The following is a 15,403-nucleotide window of genomic DNA, read 5'->3' as shown; positions in this document are numbered from 1 at the left end:
ACGTTGTCCAACAGTCAGAATTAGATAATTCCACTTCTTTATAAAATAAAACACAAAATAAATAATAAAAACTCTCTTGCCTGGTTTCACAGATGAGGACTAAGTCTAGTCCCAGTCTAAAATGCATGTTTGAGCTGTTTTAACTGAAAGCAACTTGCACTGCCATATCTTAGTGCCATTGTTTTGTATCAAGATGACACCAGTAATGTTTTATTCTAAGGCACATTTATAAAATCTACTTCAATGACCTAATTTAACTGAGGCCTGATCCTGGCTTAATCTAAGCCCCGTCTGTGAAACCAAGCCTTTTTGAAAAATGAGGTAAAAAAGTATCATTAAGTAAAAAAGCAATGTTTATATATATATATATATATATATATATATATATATATATATATATATATATTGCCTTGTCATAAGAAGGTCAAATTAATTAATATTTTAAGACTTATTTTCTGCACGTTGGCGGACCAAAGTTTTTCAAATATTAATAAGCAGTGAAGCAGTTAAAAAAAAAATCTACAAAATAATAACAAAATATTTTTCTAATTTCAATCTTTTAAGCAGTTTTTTTCTTCATTATGATACCAAGTTGCATCACCCTGACATTAAATATCAAAATGAATATTAATTCAGAAATTAAAAACATGTTGATTTTAATTAAAAACAAAGTGCAAAGTGCTTGTATTGCACCCTGTGTGTTCACCATGTCTTGATGCTTAAGAGATTAAACCGTTTAAACATTAGCCCTGCTTTCTCAGAAGAGCCGAGTTCATTCCAGTGGAAGGATCCACGGAGCATCTTCCTGGCTCTCTGGATGCGTGTTGTCTGTGAAAACACAGGGAAAGCAAATACAGAAGTTACTGATTCTACAGAAGGTCAAAGGAAAGCTTGGACCAATTGTTTGTAAAAGATCCGAATACAGCACTCCCCTCCAAATTCTTTATTAACAATAATCAAAACAAAAGCACAGGAGGTTTTTGTTTGGAAAGCTCCGCTCATGGCCGATGCATAAGCCTTTGGTTAAAAATAACCATGCTTATGGTTTTAATAGCTCAAGAATGAGGAGAACCATTAACAGAGATGAATGATTGGAATTCCAGAGCTCGCTCCATGACGGATTCCCTGCTCCCAGCTAAAGTTGAACCCAATAAGCATCTCCTTGTGTAAAGGGAGAGTGACGGTCCTGACCACATCTAAAGGGGCAGAGAATGTCTCTCTTTTTGGCCCCCGGTACAGAACATGAGGGTGAGCGAAGCCCCCACAACATATGGGACTGATCAGAGCCGCATTTTTACGGCTTGGCCATTCATTCTGTTTACCAATTCAGTTTGGTGAGGATGTTTGCTGGGCCCTTGATGACCCTAAATCACAGTGGAATGATGAGAAATTTATGCTTAATGCCGTTTTATTTCTGAAGACTTCATGGCTTGAATGTCGGCCAAATGCCCTATAGTAGTTACTGTAATTCTGACCAGCATTCATTAGAGCAAACCATGTTGTTTGCTTCTAAAGCCAAACACACACTATCCTGTCACCCTGACTCGAATTTATTATTTATTGTTGTTGGAATTATTATGAGCACAACTAATTGCAGACTTCGTGCATCTCTCCTCCTCAGCTTAACTAGAGTCCAGAAACTGTGTTCTCACACAGCCAATCAGCAGTTGATTCTTGAAGCCTTTAACTTTTTAAGCTCTTCCTAGATCCCACTTCCTGCAGCTTTTGTTTTTGCTCTCTCTTCTGACAATTTCATCGAGCATTGCTCATTGCTGCTCTCACGCTAGTCGGGCAGTTTGGAAACCTGAAGACTGGTCAGCAGATTTCAAACCAGTTTGACATTTCTGGTAGCATCTGCAACTTGTCGGCATGTCTTGCAAGTGCTGCACATTAACATGACACTTAAACAGTGTGAGTTGTGTCTGTCGAAGTGGCCTGTTGGTTTGAGTCACGGCACAGTGATTAGTTATCCCTTGTGAAAAAAGAAGTATCATACTTCTAAAAGGAGACATAATATACTTTAAAAGACAATACTTAAGTGTGAACTGACACGAATGTTTTCGGACACTTAAGGGTGCTGTATGGAGTTTTTCTACTAAAATGAATCCATTTTTTATTACCTGTGTGTGAAGGGGTTGTAGTCTCACAATAAAATGATCCACTTGGCGGGTTTTGCTATTACCTCTGAAAGCAAGTATTCCTATTTCTATGTGATGCTCTGGGTCGGATTTGCCACGAAATCCAGTGACGTGACTGAGACCTGCATGCGCTCTCCCGAGCGTCTCGCCTCTCGCCTCGTCTAGTGACTTTGCACTCAACAGCGACGACACTGCAACTTTATGACATGGAGTCTGCTAATACTAGGAAACGACTAGCACAACACAGACTCCAACACAAACGCCACATAATAATAAAAAACAAAAGAAAGCACGCGCACGAGCACTCGCTTGTAAACGTATTGGTTGCAATCTGAAACATCCCCGCTAGATGGCGCTGAAAACTCCATACAGCACCTTTAATTGCATGTTATTAAATGAAACGTCTTATAGATTAAATGTATATACAATTCTATTATTTCAACTTGACCCATTTAAGTTAGACTCAAGTACATCTTTATATGTAATTTCATAATTACTTTTATTGTTTTCAAAATATGATTTACTGCTGAATGTACAGACACGATTTTAAGGTAAACTAACATATACTTCAGTGTAATTCCAATAAAAAAATTTAAGTCATGGATTTAAATATCAATGTCATTACACATTTGTAATGAAGTTGCAATTTAGTTTATAGTAAAAAAAAAAAAATGTGTAAATGTAATATTAAATCACATTACAGTATAATTACAATCAAGTATTTTATATGTGCTATAGTGTGTTAGTCAATGCATCAAATTAAGTGTACTTCTTTAAATTATTATATTATCAAGTACAGTAGGTTACACTTTATTTTAAGGTTTAACTATACAGTACTGATTAATATTAATTAACAACCTGTACTTAGAATTAGATTGTTTTGGCTTAGTTTATTGTAATTCTGCATAATTTACTGTTTACTACTAAATATATGTAAAATATGTAACAAGGACACTGTAAAATAAAGTGTTACCATCCAGTTAAAAAAAAAAAAAAAAATATATATATATATATATATATATATATATATATATGTATGTATGTATGTATACTTATAACAATTGAACTACATTAAAAGTGTGCATTCAACACTTTTTCACGAGGGACATCTCGAGCTGTTGTGCTCATGTGGGAGATGTGGGTTTAAATCTGTTCTTGTTTCAATCCTTCTCTCTTTCCCCATGGTTTCCTGATTATTCTAAAAAAGAAACGGCCTTTTGAACCAGTGTAGATCTGCTGATTAATTACCCATAATCCTTATCTGTCTTCAGTCTCGATAATTCAGATATATAACATTAACTGATGTGTTTATGTCTTTCTTCAGGAGTTACTCCCGCTGGTGTTGATGTTCGAGCTGCCAGTCATAGTCCAGCTGAACCCTGACCCCAGCTCTCCTGCCATCCAGCACATCTCCCAGACATACAACATTTCTGTGGCCTTCAAACAGAGGTCCAGACTCTACGGAGCGACAGGAGTGGTGCGGGGCTCACAGAATAATGCTGCGGCCGTGAAGGTGAGATGCTCATACACTGGCGTTTGTTTGTTTGCTTTTCATATTAATACAACACTTTCTAAATGTCCCTGGGGAATATTCACCGAGGACGATAACTAAAGATATAGCTCTAAAATGAATTCCAAATATAAAAGAATAGCAAAGTCTACACCCCAACTATAACGATAACAGCACAGAGAAACTATATCATTGTAATCACTTTCAGAACGATTTTTTTTTTCAGCTGATAAATGATTCAAAAAATTGACAGCCAATCAAAATCTAAACCATGCTTTAAAGCTCTCAAACTTTTAAAGCGGCGGACTACATAACAGCAGCGCCTGCTTAGAATAAACAGAACGATATTGACCACTGGTGTGGACGCTAGTTATTTTTATTAGTTATTATCTTTATAGTTATCGTTCTTGGTGTGAACATGCATTTTGAGTCTTTTGGGAAGGTTTTTGCTTTTAATTTAGGTTTTCATGGAATTAATGGAGTTTTCTACAAAGCCATTTAAATATAATTTTTTATTTAAACTAGGATGTCTTGTGCAATTTTTTATTTTTAAATTAAAATAAACTTAATGGGTTAGTAGCTACACCCATTTTGTTTTTTATCATTTATTCAAGTTTTTTCCCATTATTTATCATTGGTCATTTGGAAAGGTTGTGGATATTGCGCTTTTAAGTCGGAATATTGTGCTGTGACATCTAAGATATGTTAAGTGCTGTTTGTTTATTAAAAAAGTTAATCATGAAAATAATGTAATATGTTTATAATTAATGCATTTAAAATGAAATGGCTGCTGGCAATGCTTTAGACCGAGCATCTAGTGTGGGTAGAGCCTGTTATGCCTGGTTCAGATTACACGATTGGTTTGTCTGTTACGAGTCACTGTGTCAGATTACGCGATTTTGACTCCTAAAATCTTGTCGTGTCGTGGACAAGAAACATGTCAGACACACATTGCTTTCCGACCAGTCATCGCGTGCCGTCTCGCGCCCTCACATTAACTCGCACACATACAGACACACACACACACACACTCTCTCGCACTCACTCAATCACACACACAAACGCACTCACGCTCACTCACACACACGCTCTCGCTCACTCGCGCACACTCACTCTCGCTCACTCACTCTCTCGCACACACACTCACTCTCGCTCACTCACTCACTCACTCTTGACGGAACCCGTTGTTGAGGACCGAAAAAAAATACTTTTTGTCATAATGTCGTGAAGCATCGCAGACACGACGTAGGTTGTCGCCCACTATGACACACTATACGAGATGAAACGATCGAATCTTGCGTCATTACGCCCGTTGTCGTTTGCGAATCTCCATGACACCCTACGTCAAACGGATCGTGACAAAATCGGGCTAAAATCGGGTAATCTAAACCAGGCATTATTCTACCCAAGGAGAATCTTCTTCAATCTCTGGTCTTGAGTGAGAGTCTAGGGCTGGAGTTGTCCTGTGGGCAATTGGCTATGCCTGGTATGTGTTGAGATCTGGGGTGAGGAGGCCGTGCCAAAACCGCCTACGAATACGGCCAGAAAGGAACCCCAAAAGAGCCCCTTTGCCTTTCCTCTCTTCCCCTAGTTTTATGGTGCGCTGAAAGAAACTCCCAAATCTAGGCCATTCTCAGGGTCGTATATGCCAGATGGAAAATCAAGAACATAAAGAGGTTCTTGTTTACTTAAACATGCTCCATTAGTGACGAAAACTCCCAGTCGTGACTCTTTTTAGCAGTGTGGTTAAATTTGACTTGAGTCCGAAAAAAGTGGTCAGTGAGGTATTGGTTAACATGATTTCACCAAGTAAAACACGTTCCTGGATCAACATCTTTGTTGATCCTGGAACAACATTCCAGTCAACCAATCAGATTTGAGAGACAAGTTTACAGTTTATGTCAAGTTTAGGCTTACAACCAGGGTCAGGTGCTTATAATTTCCCTCTGATGTTAGGGATACGTTATGATAGGGTTAGGTTTAAGGGTAAGGGACAGGGTTAGGACATTTCAGAGAGAAATGGTGTTCCAGGATCAACGCAATATGCTAATTCAGGGACATGTTTTACTTAACAAAATCGCGGTGACCTGAGGTATTTACTGTTTCATTCAGGGTCAGAAATTAACTTTTACATTGGGATTATGTTTACCCTGGAATCGATTTCCTGGTGCATTTTTGACCTTTGTAATGGCAATATTTATATCTACCTTATTAAATGTATCTTTGATGGCTTCTATGTCATACTTAAATTTAACCAGTTTACCAATTAATCAGAATACTATAGACTGTTAACGATAAAATTTGATCAACAACTTTACACTGCAAATGTTGCACAGAAGCTGCATTTTACTTGGCATTATGCATTAGAAAATCAAGACTTAATATTGGTCATCTTAGTAGCATGAAAAACAAAACGGTTACTCAAACTGAGAGTAAGTTACAAAAAATGAGCGAAAAACATTCCCCATCATTGAAGTGGCCAGTGACTTGCGAATTCGGGAAAAAATCCTATTAAATCCCATTAATTCATAATTAATGAAGCCGTCTACACTGCACAATGAATCTCTTCATATATTTATGATGAGAGAATTTGTGAGAGCGCAGAACTTTGAATTTTTTCACCGGTGACTATTCTAAAAGCCTCTGATTGACCATTGCATTCATACACTCAACAGACATTTATTGGTTTTAATTCGCAACACTGTTTTTTAAATATATTGATTCAATGGTAGATGTAACCCAATTTCACTCAATTGTGTTAATTTCCACAACTGGTCTCGTTGCAGAGGGGCACAGCGGTGTTACTAGAGCACCTCGCGGGCAACCTGGCCAGCGCCATCACGGTCAGCACACAGCTTGACATCGCACCCCAGCACCACCTCTTCATGATGGGCCGCAACGGCAGCAACATCAAGCACATCATGCAGCGCACAGGAGCCCAGGTCCACTTCCCAGACCCCAACTGCCCGCAGAAGAAATCCACTGTCTACGTGCAGGGAACCATTGACTCTGTGTGTCTGGCCCGTCAGTACCTGATGGTGAGAGATGGTGTTTTGTTCTTTATTCCAGTGTTTCTGACTTTCTTGTTCCACAGCGTTTGTGCTATCTATTATTTATAAAAATTAAAATAAATTAAACATGATAAACAGTAAATTATATCCCCTGTAGACTCTCATGACTGTGTGTCAAGTTCAATAAATCTCTTAAAATATCAGATAATTTGACCTTTTTTTGACAGTTGATAGCGAAAACTGGAACGCAGGAATCATTGACTGAAACAGCATTTAATAAGCTGTTCTCCTTTGGCACGTTTTGACTGTGTCAGTGTCTATTTTTTTGGGTTGACAATATTGATTTATCGTTTTTAATCAATCTTTCAGTAAATCTTTTGGTCCATGCTGTAGGCATGAATAAAAATTCACTAAAAAAATTTGTAGCAATAAATGGCAATAGTCTTTGTGCTTCGTAACTTTTGATATGAAACAAAGTCTCCGCTTTCAGTCATTTTTAATAACGAAATTCATACAATAAATATTGTTTTAACGTTCTGCAATGTGGCGTGACAGATAACGGCTTGTGAACTCTTTCCGGTCATCTTTCTCTTTACTACTAGCACAAAATAAACATGAATGAACATCAGAAGGAATGTTGAAAGATACAGCACAACTTACCGAAATGTATCATGTCTCGTGTATTTGCGCAATCAGTGTTTCAGCCGCAGAAAGACGTCAATAACCCAGCTTGTAAATACTGTACGATCATTACATTTACATTTTTACTTAACCTGCTGTCTTCATTCAACAAGTTCTTTATTACAAGCACTTTTTAAATATTTATAGTTCAACAACAAATTAATATATCATTAAAAGTTTATATAAAACTGCCTTATGTGCAATTTAAATATTCATATACAATTCAGTTTTGATTTGAGTGTTTATTATTAGAAGTAGTTAGTTCATTGATTATCAACTGAAATTTAGATTTAGTTTTTGGCCAAATGAAAACTTGTGCATTACTTGATGAAATTTACCTAGAAAGTATATACGATACCAACATATATTATTACTTTTTAATTGATGATTACACCACATTATCATATTAAACTAGTGTTAAAATTATATACAAGTTTTTTTTTTTTTTATTAGTGTAAAAGTCAATATTTAGTTTTCTCTGTCTTGGACATTTTTCATCTTTGGCCCAAAAATATCTAAACCATTAAAAGATAATACATTTATTTTAGAAGAAAAATTGTAAAGGAAATTAGGACTTAAGTTGGGCCATTAAATGGCCACCTAGCAACCACCAAGTACACCCTAGCAACAACCCAAAACACCTTAGCCCTTCTTGCGAATATCGTCAAGCCAAATTTTGCACAAACGAGCACTCACTCACTTCTTCAGAAAATGTGAAGATTTTGTTTCTTCTCTCATTTTCATCTTCCCTCAAGCCATCAGAGAAATAGTTTGTCTCATTATGTGGTCTCCAAACAACACAGAATAATATAAAAGTGACAAAGGCAGGGGCACCAGAAGAAGCATAAAAACACAGTGGTTTTGAGGAACACACGAGTGGAGAACGCGAAGTAATTAGCCTTTCAGCACTCTGCGGTCCTCTCTGGAGACAGACATCGGCCCGTCTGTCCCCGCAAGCCGGCCCAGTCCTGATTTAAACACGCAGCAGGAGGCCGAGGGAAGAGACAGTATTCAAGAATAATTTATTCATGCTTTTTGGCTCGATTTTGATCCATTAAGGACATTTTTAGCATTTACAAATAAGACTGTCATAGCAGGCTTCCCACCACACAATCTAGCCTCTAGAACTTTTCCTGCATATGTAGCAGTTTCTTCACTGCCTGCTGAGTTAGCTGTGTCAGGAGAGGAAAAGAAGGTCAAGGACCAGTAAATGAAAGCCTTACGCCTAGAGTACCTGCTGCTGTTTTTCTTTTCAACATGAGAAGTAGGTGATGGATCACTCCTGAATAACTGTAGCTTTAGGACCGAGGCCAACTGAGTCCTTGAAACACTTAAAGTTCGACTCAATGAATGATTTACAACAGAGTAGAAAAACTTTGTTCATTTCTCTTTCTTGCTTTTTTCCTTGTGCTTTCTGCAGGGCTGCCTGCCACTGGTGCTGATGTTTGATATCAAAGAGGACATTGAGGTGGAACCACAGTGCATTACTTCCCTAATGGAACAGCTTGATGTGTTCATTAGCGTCAAACCAAAACCCAAGCAGCCTAGCAAGGTTTGCACACTCACCCAAACCTACATATACAACATTACATATGGTTGCGGACACCATACGTCTACATCACACTCTGAGCTTTTCTCACAACTAACTTGTTTTTGAGCCATTTCAAGGTGATTTTTAGTGGATGAATGAAGTTAGTTATCCTCAGTTGAGGAACCAAAGGTGTAGTTCATCACACTAACTATCAACATGATCCACTAATGTTTGACAACCAGAATATATCTAAATGCTTCATTCTAGCTACTTATATTCTTTAAAAAAGTGTGCTTGTATATATTTATTTGGATAAAATTCAGCATTTTTATATGTATTATAAACACTTCCTTTCAAAAGTTTGGGATGAGTAAAAAAAATGATAAAGAGAAGTTAATACTTTTATTCAGCAAGGTTGCGTTAAATTAATTCAAATTACAGTTTAAATGAATTAAAGACATTTATAATGTTACAAAATAATTTTAATAGATATTGTTATTTTGATCTTTCTACTAATCAGAAAATCCAGGGGGGAAAAACACTTTGTTTTTTTTCACAAAACAATTAAGCTACACAACAGCTTTGCCAGTAAATTATAAGTTAGTAAATTAAAGTTAATAATGTTTCATAATATTACTGTTTTTACTGTATTGTTTGAGCAAATCAATGCAGCCTTGGTGATTTTTTTTTTTTTTTTAGTGCCACCATGTAAGACACTTTGAATCAGATCAAGCATTAAGGCCTAGTTCTCTCAGAGGCTCAAAATTAAGGTGCCTTAGTCTTGTAAAAGTAATGTATGGAACATATAGGATTTGTGGGTGGCTTACTACCAGGATGTGGAAACTGGGAATGCTTCACGTCCTTGGTCATGGTCAATGGTGAAATCCTATCCTGTGTTTTAGGCTGAATGGCAGCACTGTAAATTATCAGTCTTATAGCAAAAAACTCTGTTTTTTCCATTTCAGTGATTTGTGTTGATGCCTCCAGCTTCTCTTTTTCACTCTGCTAATAGTTTGCTACAGTAGTAGCCTTGACTAGTGTATACAGCACATATATAAGAAAGGAAGTATATTCTAGACCAATTGAGGCGGAAAAAAATGAGGGCATGCAGAATTTCAGTACATACCAGGAAACCCCAGATTCATTTCAGTTCAAAGAGTTCACCACTAATAGGCAGATCTTTTCAGCTTCATGATGATGTAAATTAATCTTTAGAAACAAAAATACCATTGATGTTTTGAAATAAGAGTTTGACGTACAATGAAAACATACTGTACATTTCAGAAATCAAAACTTCCTCCTCAGTGAACAAAGACCATCTATTGAAACAGTTTAACTCCCTTTAAAAAGAAAAGCACATTATACTCATAATGATGACATTCTGCACTACAAAGACAAAAGGCAGTGACTACACCAGTACTAGAACTTAAGGACCATTCACACAGAACACATTTTTGCATCCGACTAATGCATGTTTATATAGAAAACAATCAGTACAGTGAATTGCAAAAATGTGTGAACAGCCCCTGAAGGCCCCATATACTTCGTCATTTCAAACAAAATCAGGCCAAAATTAAGTTTGTTTGGAGTTTGTTTCTGGAGATCAAAACAGTTTGCCAAACCCAGGGGTGTCCAAACCTGCTCCCTGTCCTTCAGAGCAGTGGCTCCCAACCCTGGTCCTGGAGTACCCCCAACACTGCACAGGACTTGGAGTCTTTGCTAAATGAATTGATGAGTTGAAACAGGCGTGTTTTATTAGAGAGACATCTAAACAGTGCAGTACTCCAGGACCAGGGTTGGGAACCACTGCTTCAGAGTTTAGATCCAACTTGCCTCAACACACCTACCTGGGAGTTTGTAGTACACTCAGGCTAAATCTGAAATCGCCCCCTAAGCCCTCAATTCCCTACGTTAGTCCACTAATACAGTTCACTTGAAGGAGTAAATGAAAGTGAGTGAGCGAATTCGGATAACCGTTAAGTGTACATCAGCTGTTGTACTTGTTGTTGCGGTGCAATGTGGGATAGAATGAGTGAACTTGATTACGTCCACTATGGTTTCAGATATCACTAGAAGTTGCTGTCCTCTCAAATAATGCCCTACTTGAGGGTATAGGGGGCGATTTCAGATTCAGCCTTAGTCCTAGTAAAACCTTGATTAGCTGGTTCAGGTGTGTTTAATTGGGGATGGAGCTCATCTCTGCAGGACAGTGGCCCTCCAGGAGCAGGATTGGACACCCCTGGCCAAAGCGAACTTTCAGGAAAAGTTAATACCATCGAACTACCATTGGTCCGTGGGGACGTAATAATCTACATAGATAGTTGTGCGCTGAGGCTCTACCTTCTTTGATGTGGAACTATCGAGGTCAGACGTCTGCAAGTAAAACATGACGCAACTTGACTGGAGAGCAAAATTTCAGAGCTTGTGGAAACATATCCCCATCGCTATGATCAGATGCTTTCTTAAAGGGGAACTTGGCAACTATTTTAACTTAATAAAACCATTTAGAAATAATTTGGATGGTTAAATAACCTGTTCTGGTGAAAATGGTGATTTTTCCCCCTCCCCCTAGAGTTTCCAGGCGGAAAACCAACCTTCCAACATGGGGACTAACGTCCCGGTAAGTTGGTAATAGTAAGTCTCGTGAGAAGCGAGAACGAGCGAGAAACACTAAGTGCTTTACGGCAATTTGACATAAACACATGTATTATGATACTGTGTATGATGTATTACCCACCTCGGTAGACATATCTCCAGGCGATAAAGTTGCCCGGCTCCAATAATAACAAATGCACATGAGCAGCAGCAGAAAGGGGGAGGAGGGTGCCGCAAGTGAGTTTTTTTACGACAGTGTTGAGAAATATACGCCCCACAGCTGTAGGGGGAGCTCGTTGAGAAAACATGCGACAACAAAAGTGAAAATCAGCGAAGGAATGGCTAGAGTTGCCAAGTTCCCCTTTAACTGCTGTTTTCTTACTTCTGTCATTTTTGTTGTGCGTTTATTTTGTTATTGAGAGGAAAGCACGTAACACATATTTATATTCACCTAAACGCGAATATAATCTCTGCAGCGTGGACGTGTCGGGATGTTCTCTAACAAATTTTGACTTCTTTTTACCCCACTGATTGAAGAACTTTGCTATGAGTATATTGGAGCCTTTATTGTCTTCATGAGAACTTATTGTCTTGTCCTGCTCTCTCATTTACTATCATTTCACCAACAAACAAATACTGTAATAATAAAATATAGTGCCCACTAGTGGAAGGGAGCTGATTTCTAATCTCTTTTTTCCGTGGGCTGTCAGTCAGTGATAGTGAAGAGTGTGGAGAGGAACGCTCTGAACATGTATGAGGCCAGACGCTATCTATTGGGTTTGGAGAGCAGCGGTGTATCAGTCCCCATCAACACCTGCAGCATCACCAGCAGTAATGGTGGCAGTCCTCCGTGTATCCCTGTCCCACCTCCAGCTCTCAGCTGCCCCGTGGGGCTCGACATCTTGGCCTCAGCCGGCCTCGGCCTCACCAGCCTGGGTAAGACAACAGTAAATTTATGTTATGGTGACTATAAAAGTGTATTCTAGTCTATTAATAAGCTTGACTTCAATTTTCATGAATCTATTTTTTGTGGATTAAAACTGGAGTATACAATACAATGTTCAAATGTCGAAATGCAGGTCTGTGAAAACAATACAAAAAGTTAGGGGGTTAGTTAGTTACCATTAGGCTTAGCCTTCTGCATGGTCCTAAAGTTGTTGTTACACGACTGTGTATTTCGACGCAAGGGGACGGGAAAACCCGTCAATGAGATCGCATCTATACCAAACAACAATGATTCAATCAAATCCCGATGGACAAAATCAAGTCCTGTCCTACTTTTTTTTTTTTTTCGTAAAAAAAAAATCGGGTTCAATTCTCACTATTAACTAGTTGCTTATTAGCAATATTCCTAGCAATGCATATTACTAAGATATTAGCTGTTTAATTAGTACATATAAAGCACATATAAATGCCTTATTCTGCATGACCATATTCTATATGCCTTAATCCTACCTAATACGTAAACTTAACAACTACCTTACAAACTTTTAATAAACAGTAATTAGGAGTTTATTGAGGCAAAAGGCGTAGTTAATAGTTAGTTAATAGTGAGAATTAGACCTTGATCTAAAATGTGACAAGAAGCCATTTCACTTGGATATGCATCACAATAGGGAAGAAAAAGTATATTTCAACTTATGTTTCATGCCGACTATAAAATTTGTTGTTGAAATGAACACTGTATAAGCTGATGAGTTGCAGGAGGTGTACAGCTTGCGTAGTAAGTGTCTTTATTCGTGTTAAATATATGTCTAATGTTGACAGTGTGTGTATGGTTTATTGTCTCTGACCTGCAGGTCTTCTTGGACCTACAGCAGCCTCCATGACAGGACACTCCACCAACTCCCTTCTCAACGCTCTCAACAGCTCCATCAGCCCTTTACAGACACCCTCCTCTGGAACGCCCAGCCCAACTCTCTGGTCCAACTCACTGGCCAGTCCCGCCAGCACACCAGGTAAAGACATGACTGACAGAATTTCTCCTCAAACAATCACACTCAATATGCATTCATCGTCTCATGCGTCCACACTTCATTTCTCTTGAAATAAATCAAACTTTGCATTCACATTGGACTTGAACTTGAAAATGGATTCAAATCTGTTTTTGGTCCATTTTACATTCTAATTGTTTTTTAGACTGTTTTTTTATTTATTATAATTGTATTTTACAATAGTAATATTTATCTTTGTGATAGGGTCTCAGTTCGCTTTACAATCACATTGTTTTTTTAGAAGCAAGTCCAATTGTTTATTATTTATTTTTTATTTTATTGTTATATTAAATACTGGAATTTTATTATACAACAGTGATATTTCCCTAGAGTCTCAGTCCACTTTACAATCACTTTGTTGTTGTTTAAGAACCAAGTCCATTTTTTTATTTGATTTTTTTATATTAAGTGAAAATTCAAACCATACTGGTAATCTTTTTCTTTAGGATTCTCATCGCCCTTGATGATTCACCCAGCCACCCAGGCCACTCTAACTAGCATCTTGCTGTCCGGAGTAACAGGCTACACACACAACACTCCATCCCCTCCGCCAGGTCTCGCCCCTATTGACGCCCAAGTCAACGGCGTATCAGACTGCAGTAAAGCTGTGTCCTGCAAAGTGAGCACGCCTTCTTTCACTATCACACATGAGATAGTGTTATATATGTACATGTGTATATATATATATATATATATATATATATATATATATATATGGTTATGCTAAAAATATTTCTTAAGTATCTCTCATAGTTTGTCATCTTGGACTTCCTCTTGACCAGAATATTGTGTGCATGTGTTGTGTAGCAGCCCAGCGCCATGTACAGCAGAATGTCTGCAGCGTCTCTCGCAGATAAAGTTCTGACCGCAGCTCATGGTGACTCCGTGCAGGAAGCCAGTCCTCACTGCCCTTCTGAACCACTGTCCAGCAAGTCCAGCCAAGACCAAGGTCTGCATTCCCCACAGCTCCGCATTATACTCTCATTACAAGATGCATTTCTCTCCACTTGCAAACATCACTTACTTGACTTGTAATTTTGTCTGTCTTTCCTTGTAAAATGATCCATAAATTATTTATATAATTTTATATTTTACAGTCAAACGGAAATGTATTCAGACACCTTGCTATCCTAACTTACATAAATGAACTACAGTATAGTGTCCTGCACCCACTAGTAAAAATAATAATAATTTTTGTCTGAATAATTTTTGGTTTGACTATATTATATTATTAATAATTTATTAATTACATTTATAATTCATTTGTTAATTTTTTAACAATTTTATATAGAATATTAATATTAATATAATATTTATTATTTATATACTTTTATATAATTATTTATATTTGATATTATCTATTTTAATCTTAATATAAGATAAAACCATTATCTAAACTTAAATTAAACTTATAGATAATAGCATTGTCAACTGTGATTCTCAGAGTATTTGTTTTTGAAAATAAATTAGTTATTCTATTCAGCAAGGAAGCATTCAATTGATCACTAGTGAGAAACATTTATATTGATACTAAAGATTTCTATTTTAAATAAATGCTGTTCTTTTGAACTATCTATTCATCAAGGATCCCTGAAAGTATCACGATTTTCACAACATATATTAAGCAGCACAACTGTTTTCAACATTGATAATAATAAGAAATATTACCTGAGCACCAAATCAGCATATTAGAATGATTTCTGAAGGATCATGTGACGCTGAAGGCAGTAGTTAATAATGCTGAAAATTCAGCTTTGCATCACAGGAATAAATAAAAAATGTAAATATGTTAAAATAGAAAGCAGTTCTTTTAAATTGTTGTAATATTTCACAATATTACAGTTTTTACTGTATTTGTGATCAAATAAATGTAGTCGTGGTGAGCATAAGAGAATTCTTACGATCCCAAGCAGTATAGTGCGTGTGTGTGTGTGCGTGTTTGT

The 15,403-nt window shown here is 37.3% G+C and overlaps 1 protein-coding gene across 3 annotated transcripts in view; it reads left to right on the top strand.

The window, feature by feature from the left end:
• The window catches only part of bicc1 (BicC family RNA binding protein 1), an 84,173-nt gene that overhangs the window by 55,774 nt on the left and 12,996 nt on the right, over positions 1–15,403 (top strand). For 2 of the 3 annotated variants that reach the window (XM_079596340.1, XM_079596342.1), the window contains 7 exons: positions 3,463–3,651; positions 6,435–6,686; positions 8,761–8,892; positions 12,177–12,402; positions 13,266–13,424; positions 13,907–14,079; positions 14,268–14,409. In XM_079596340.1, the coding sequence (XP_079452466.1) occupies positions 3,463–3,651; positions 6,435–6,686; positions 8,761–8,892; positions 12,177–12,402; positions 13,266–13,424; positions 13,907–14,079; positions 14,268–14,409 (1,273 nt within the window). The remainder of the gene's footprint in view (positions 1–3,462; positions 3,652–6,434; positions 6,687–8,760; positions 8,893–12,176; positions 12,403–13,265; positions 13,425–13,906; positions 14,080–14,267; positions 14,410–15,403) is intronic. The other variant, XM_079596341.1, reaches the window with a different exon arrangement.

Source organism: Phoxinus phoxinus (assembly GCF_949152265.1).
Source record: "Phoxinus phoxinus genome assembly, chromosome: 21".
Lineage (NCBI taxonomy): Eukaryota > Metazoa > Chordata > Actinopteri > Cypriniformes > Leuciscidae > Phoxinus > Phoxinus phoxinus.
Note: the sequence above shows the minus strand (reverse complement) of the source record. Positions and strands in the feature narration are given on the sequence as shown.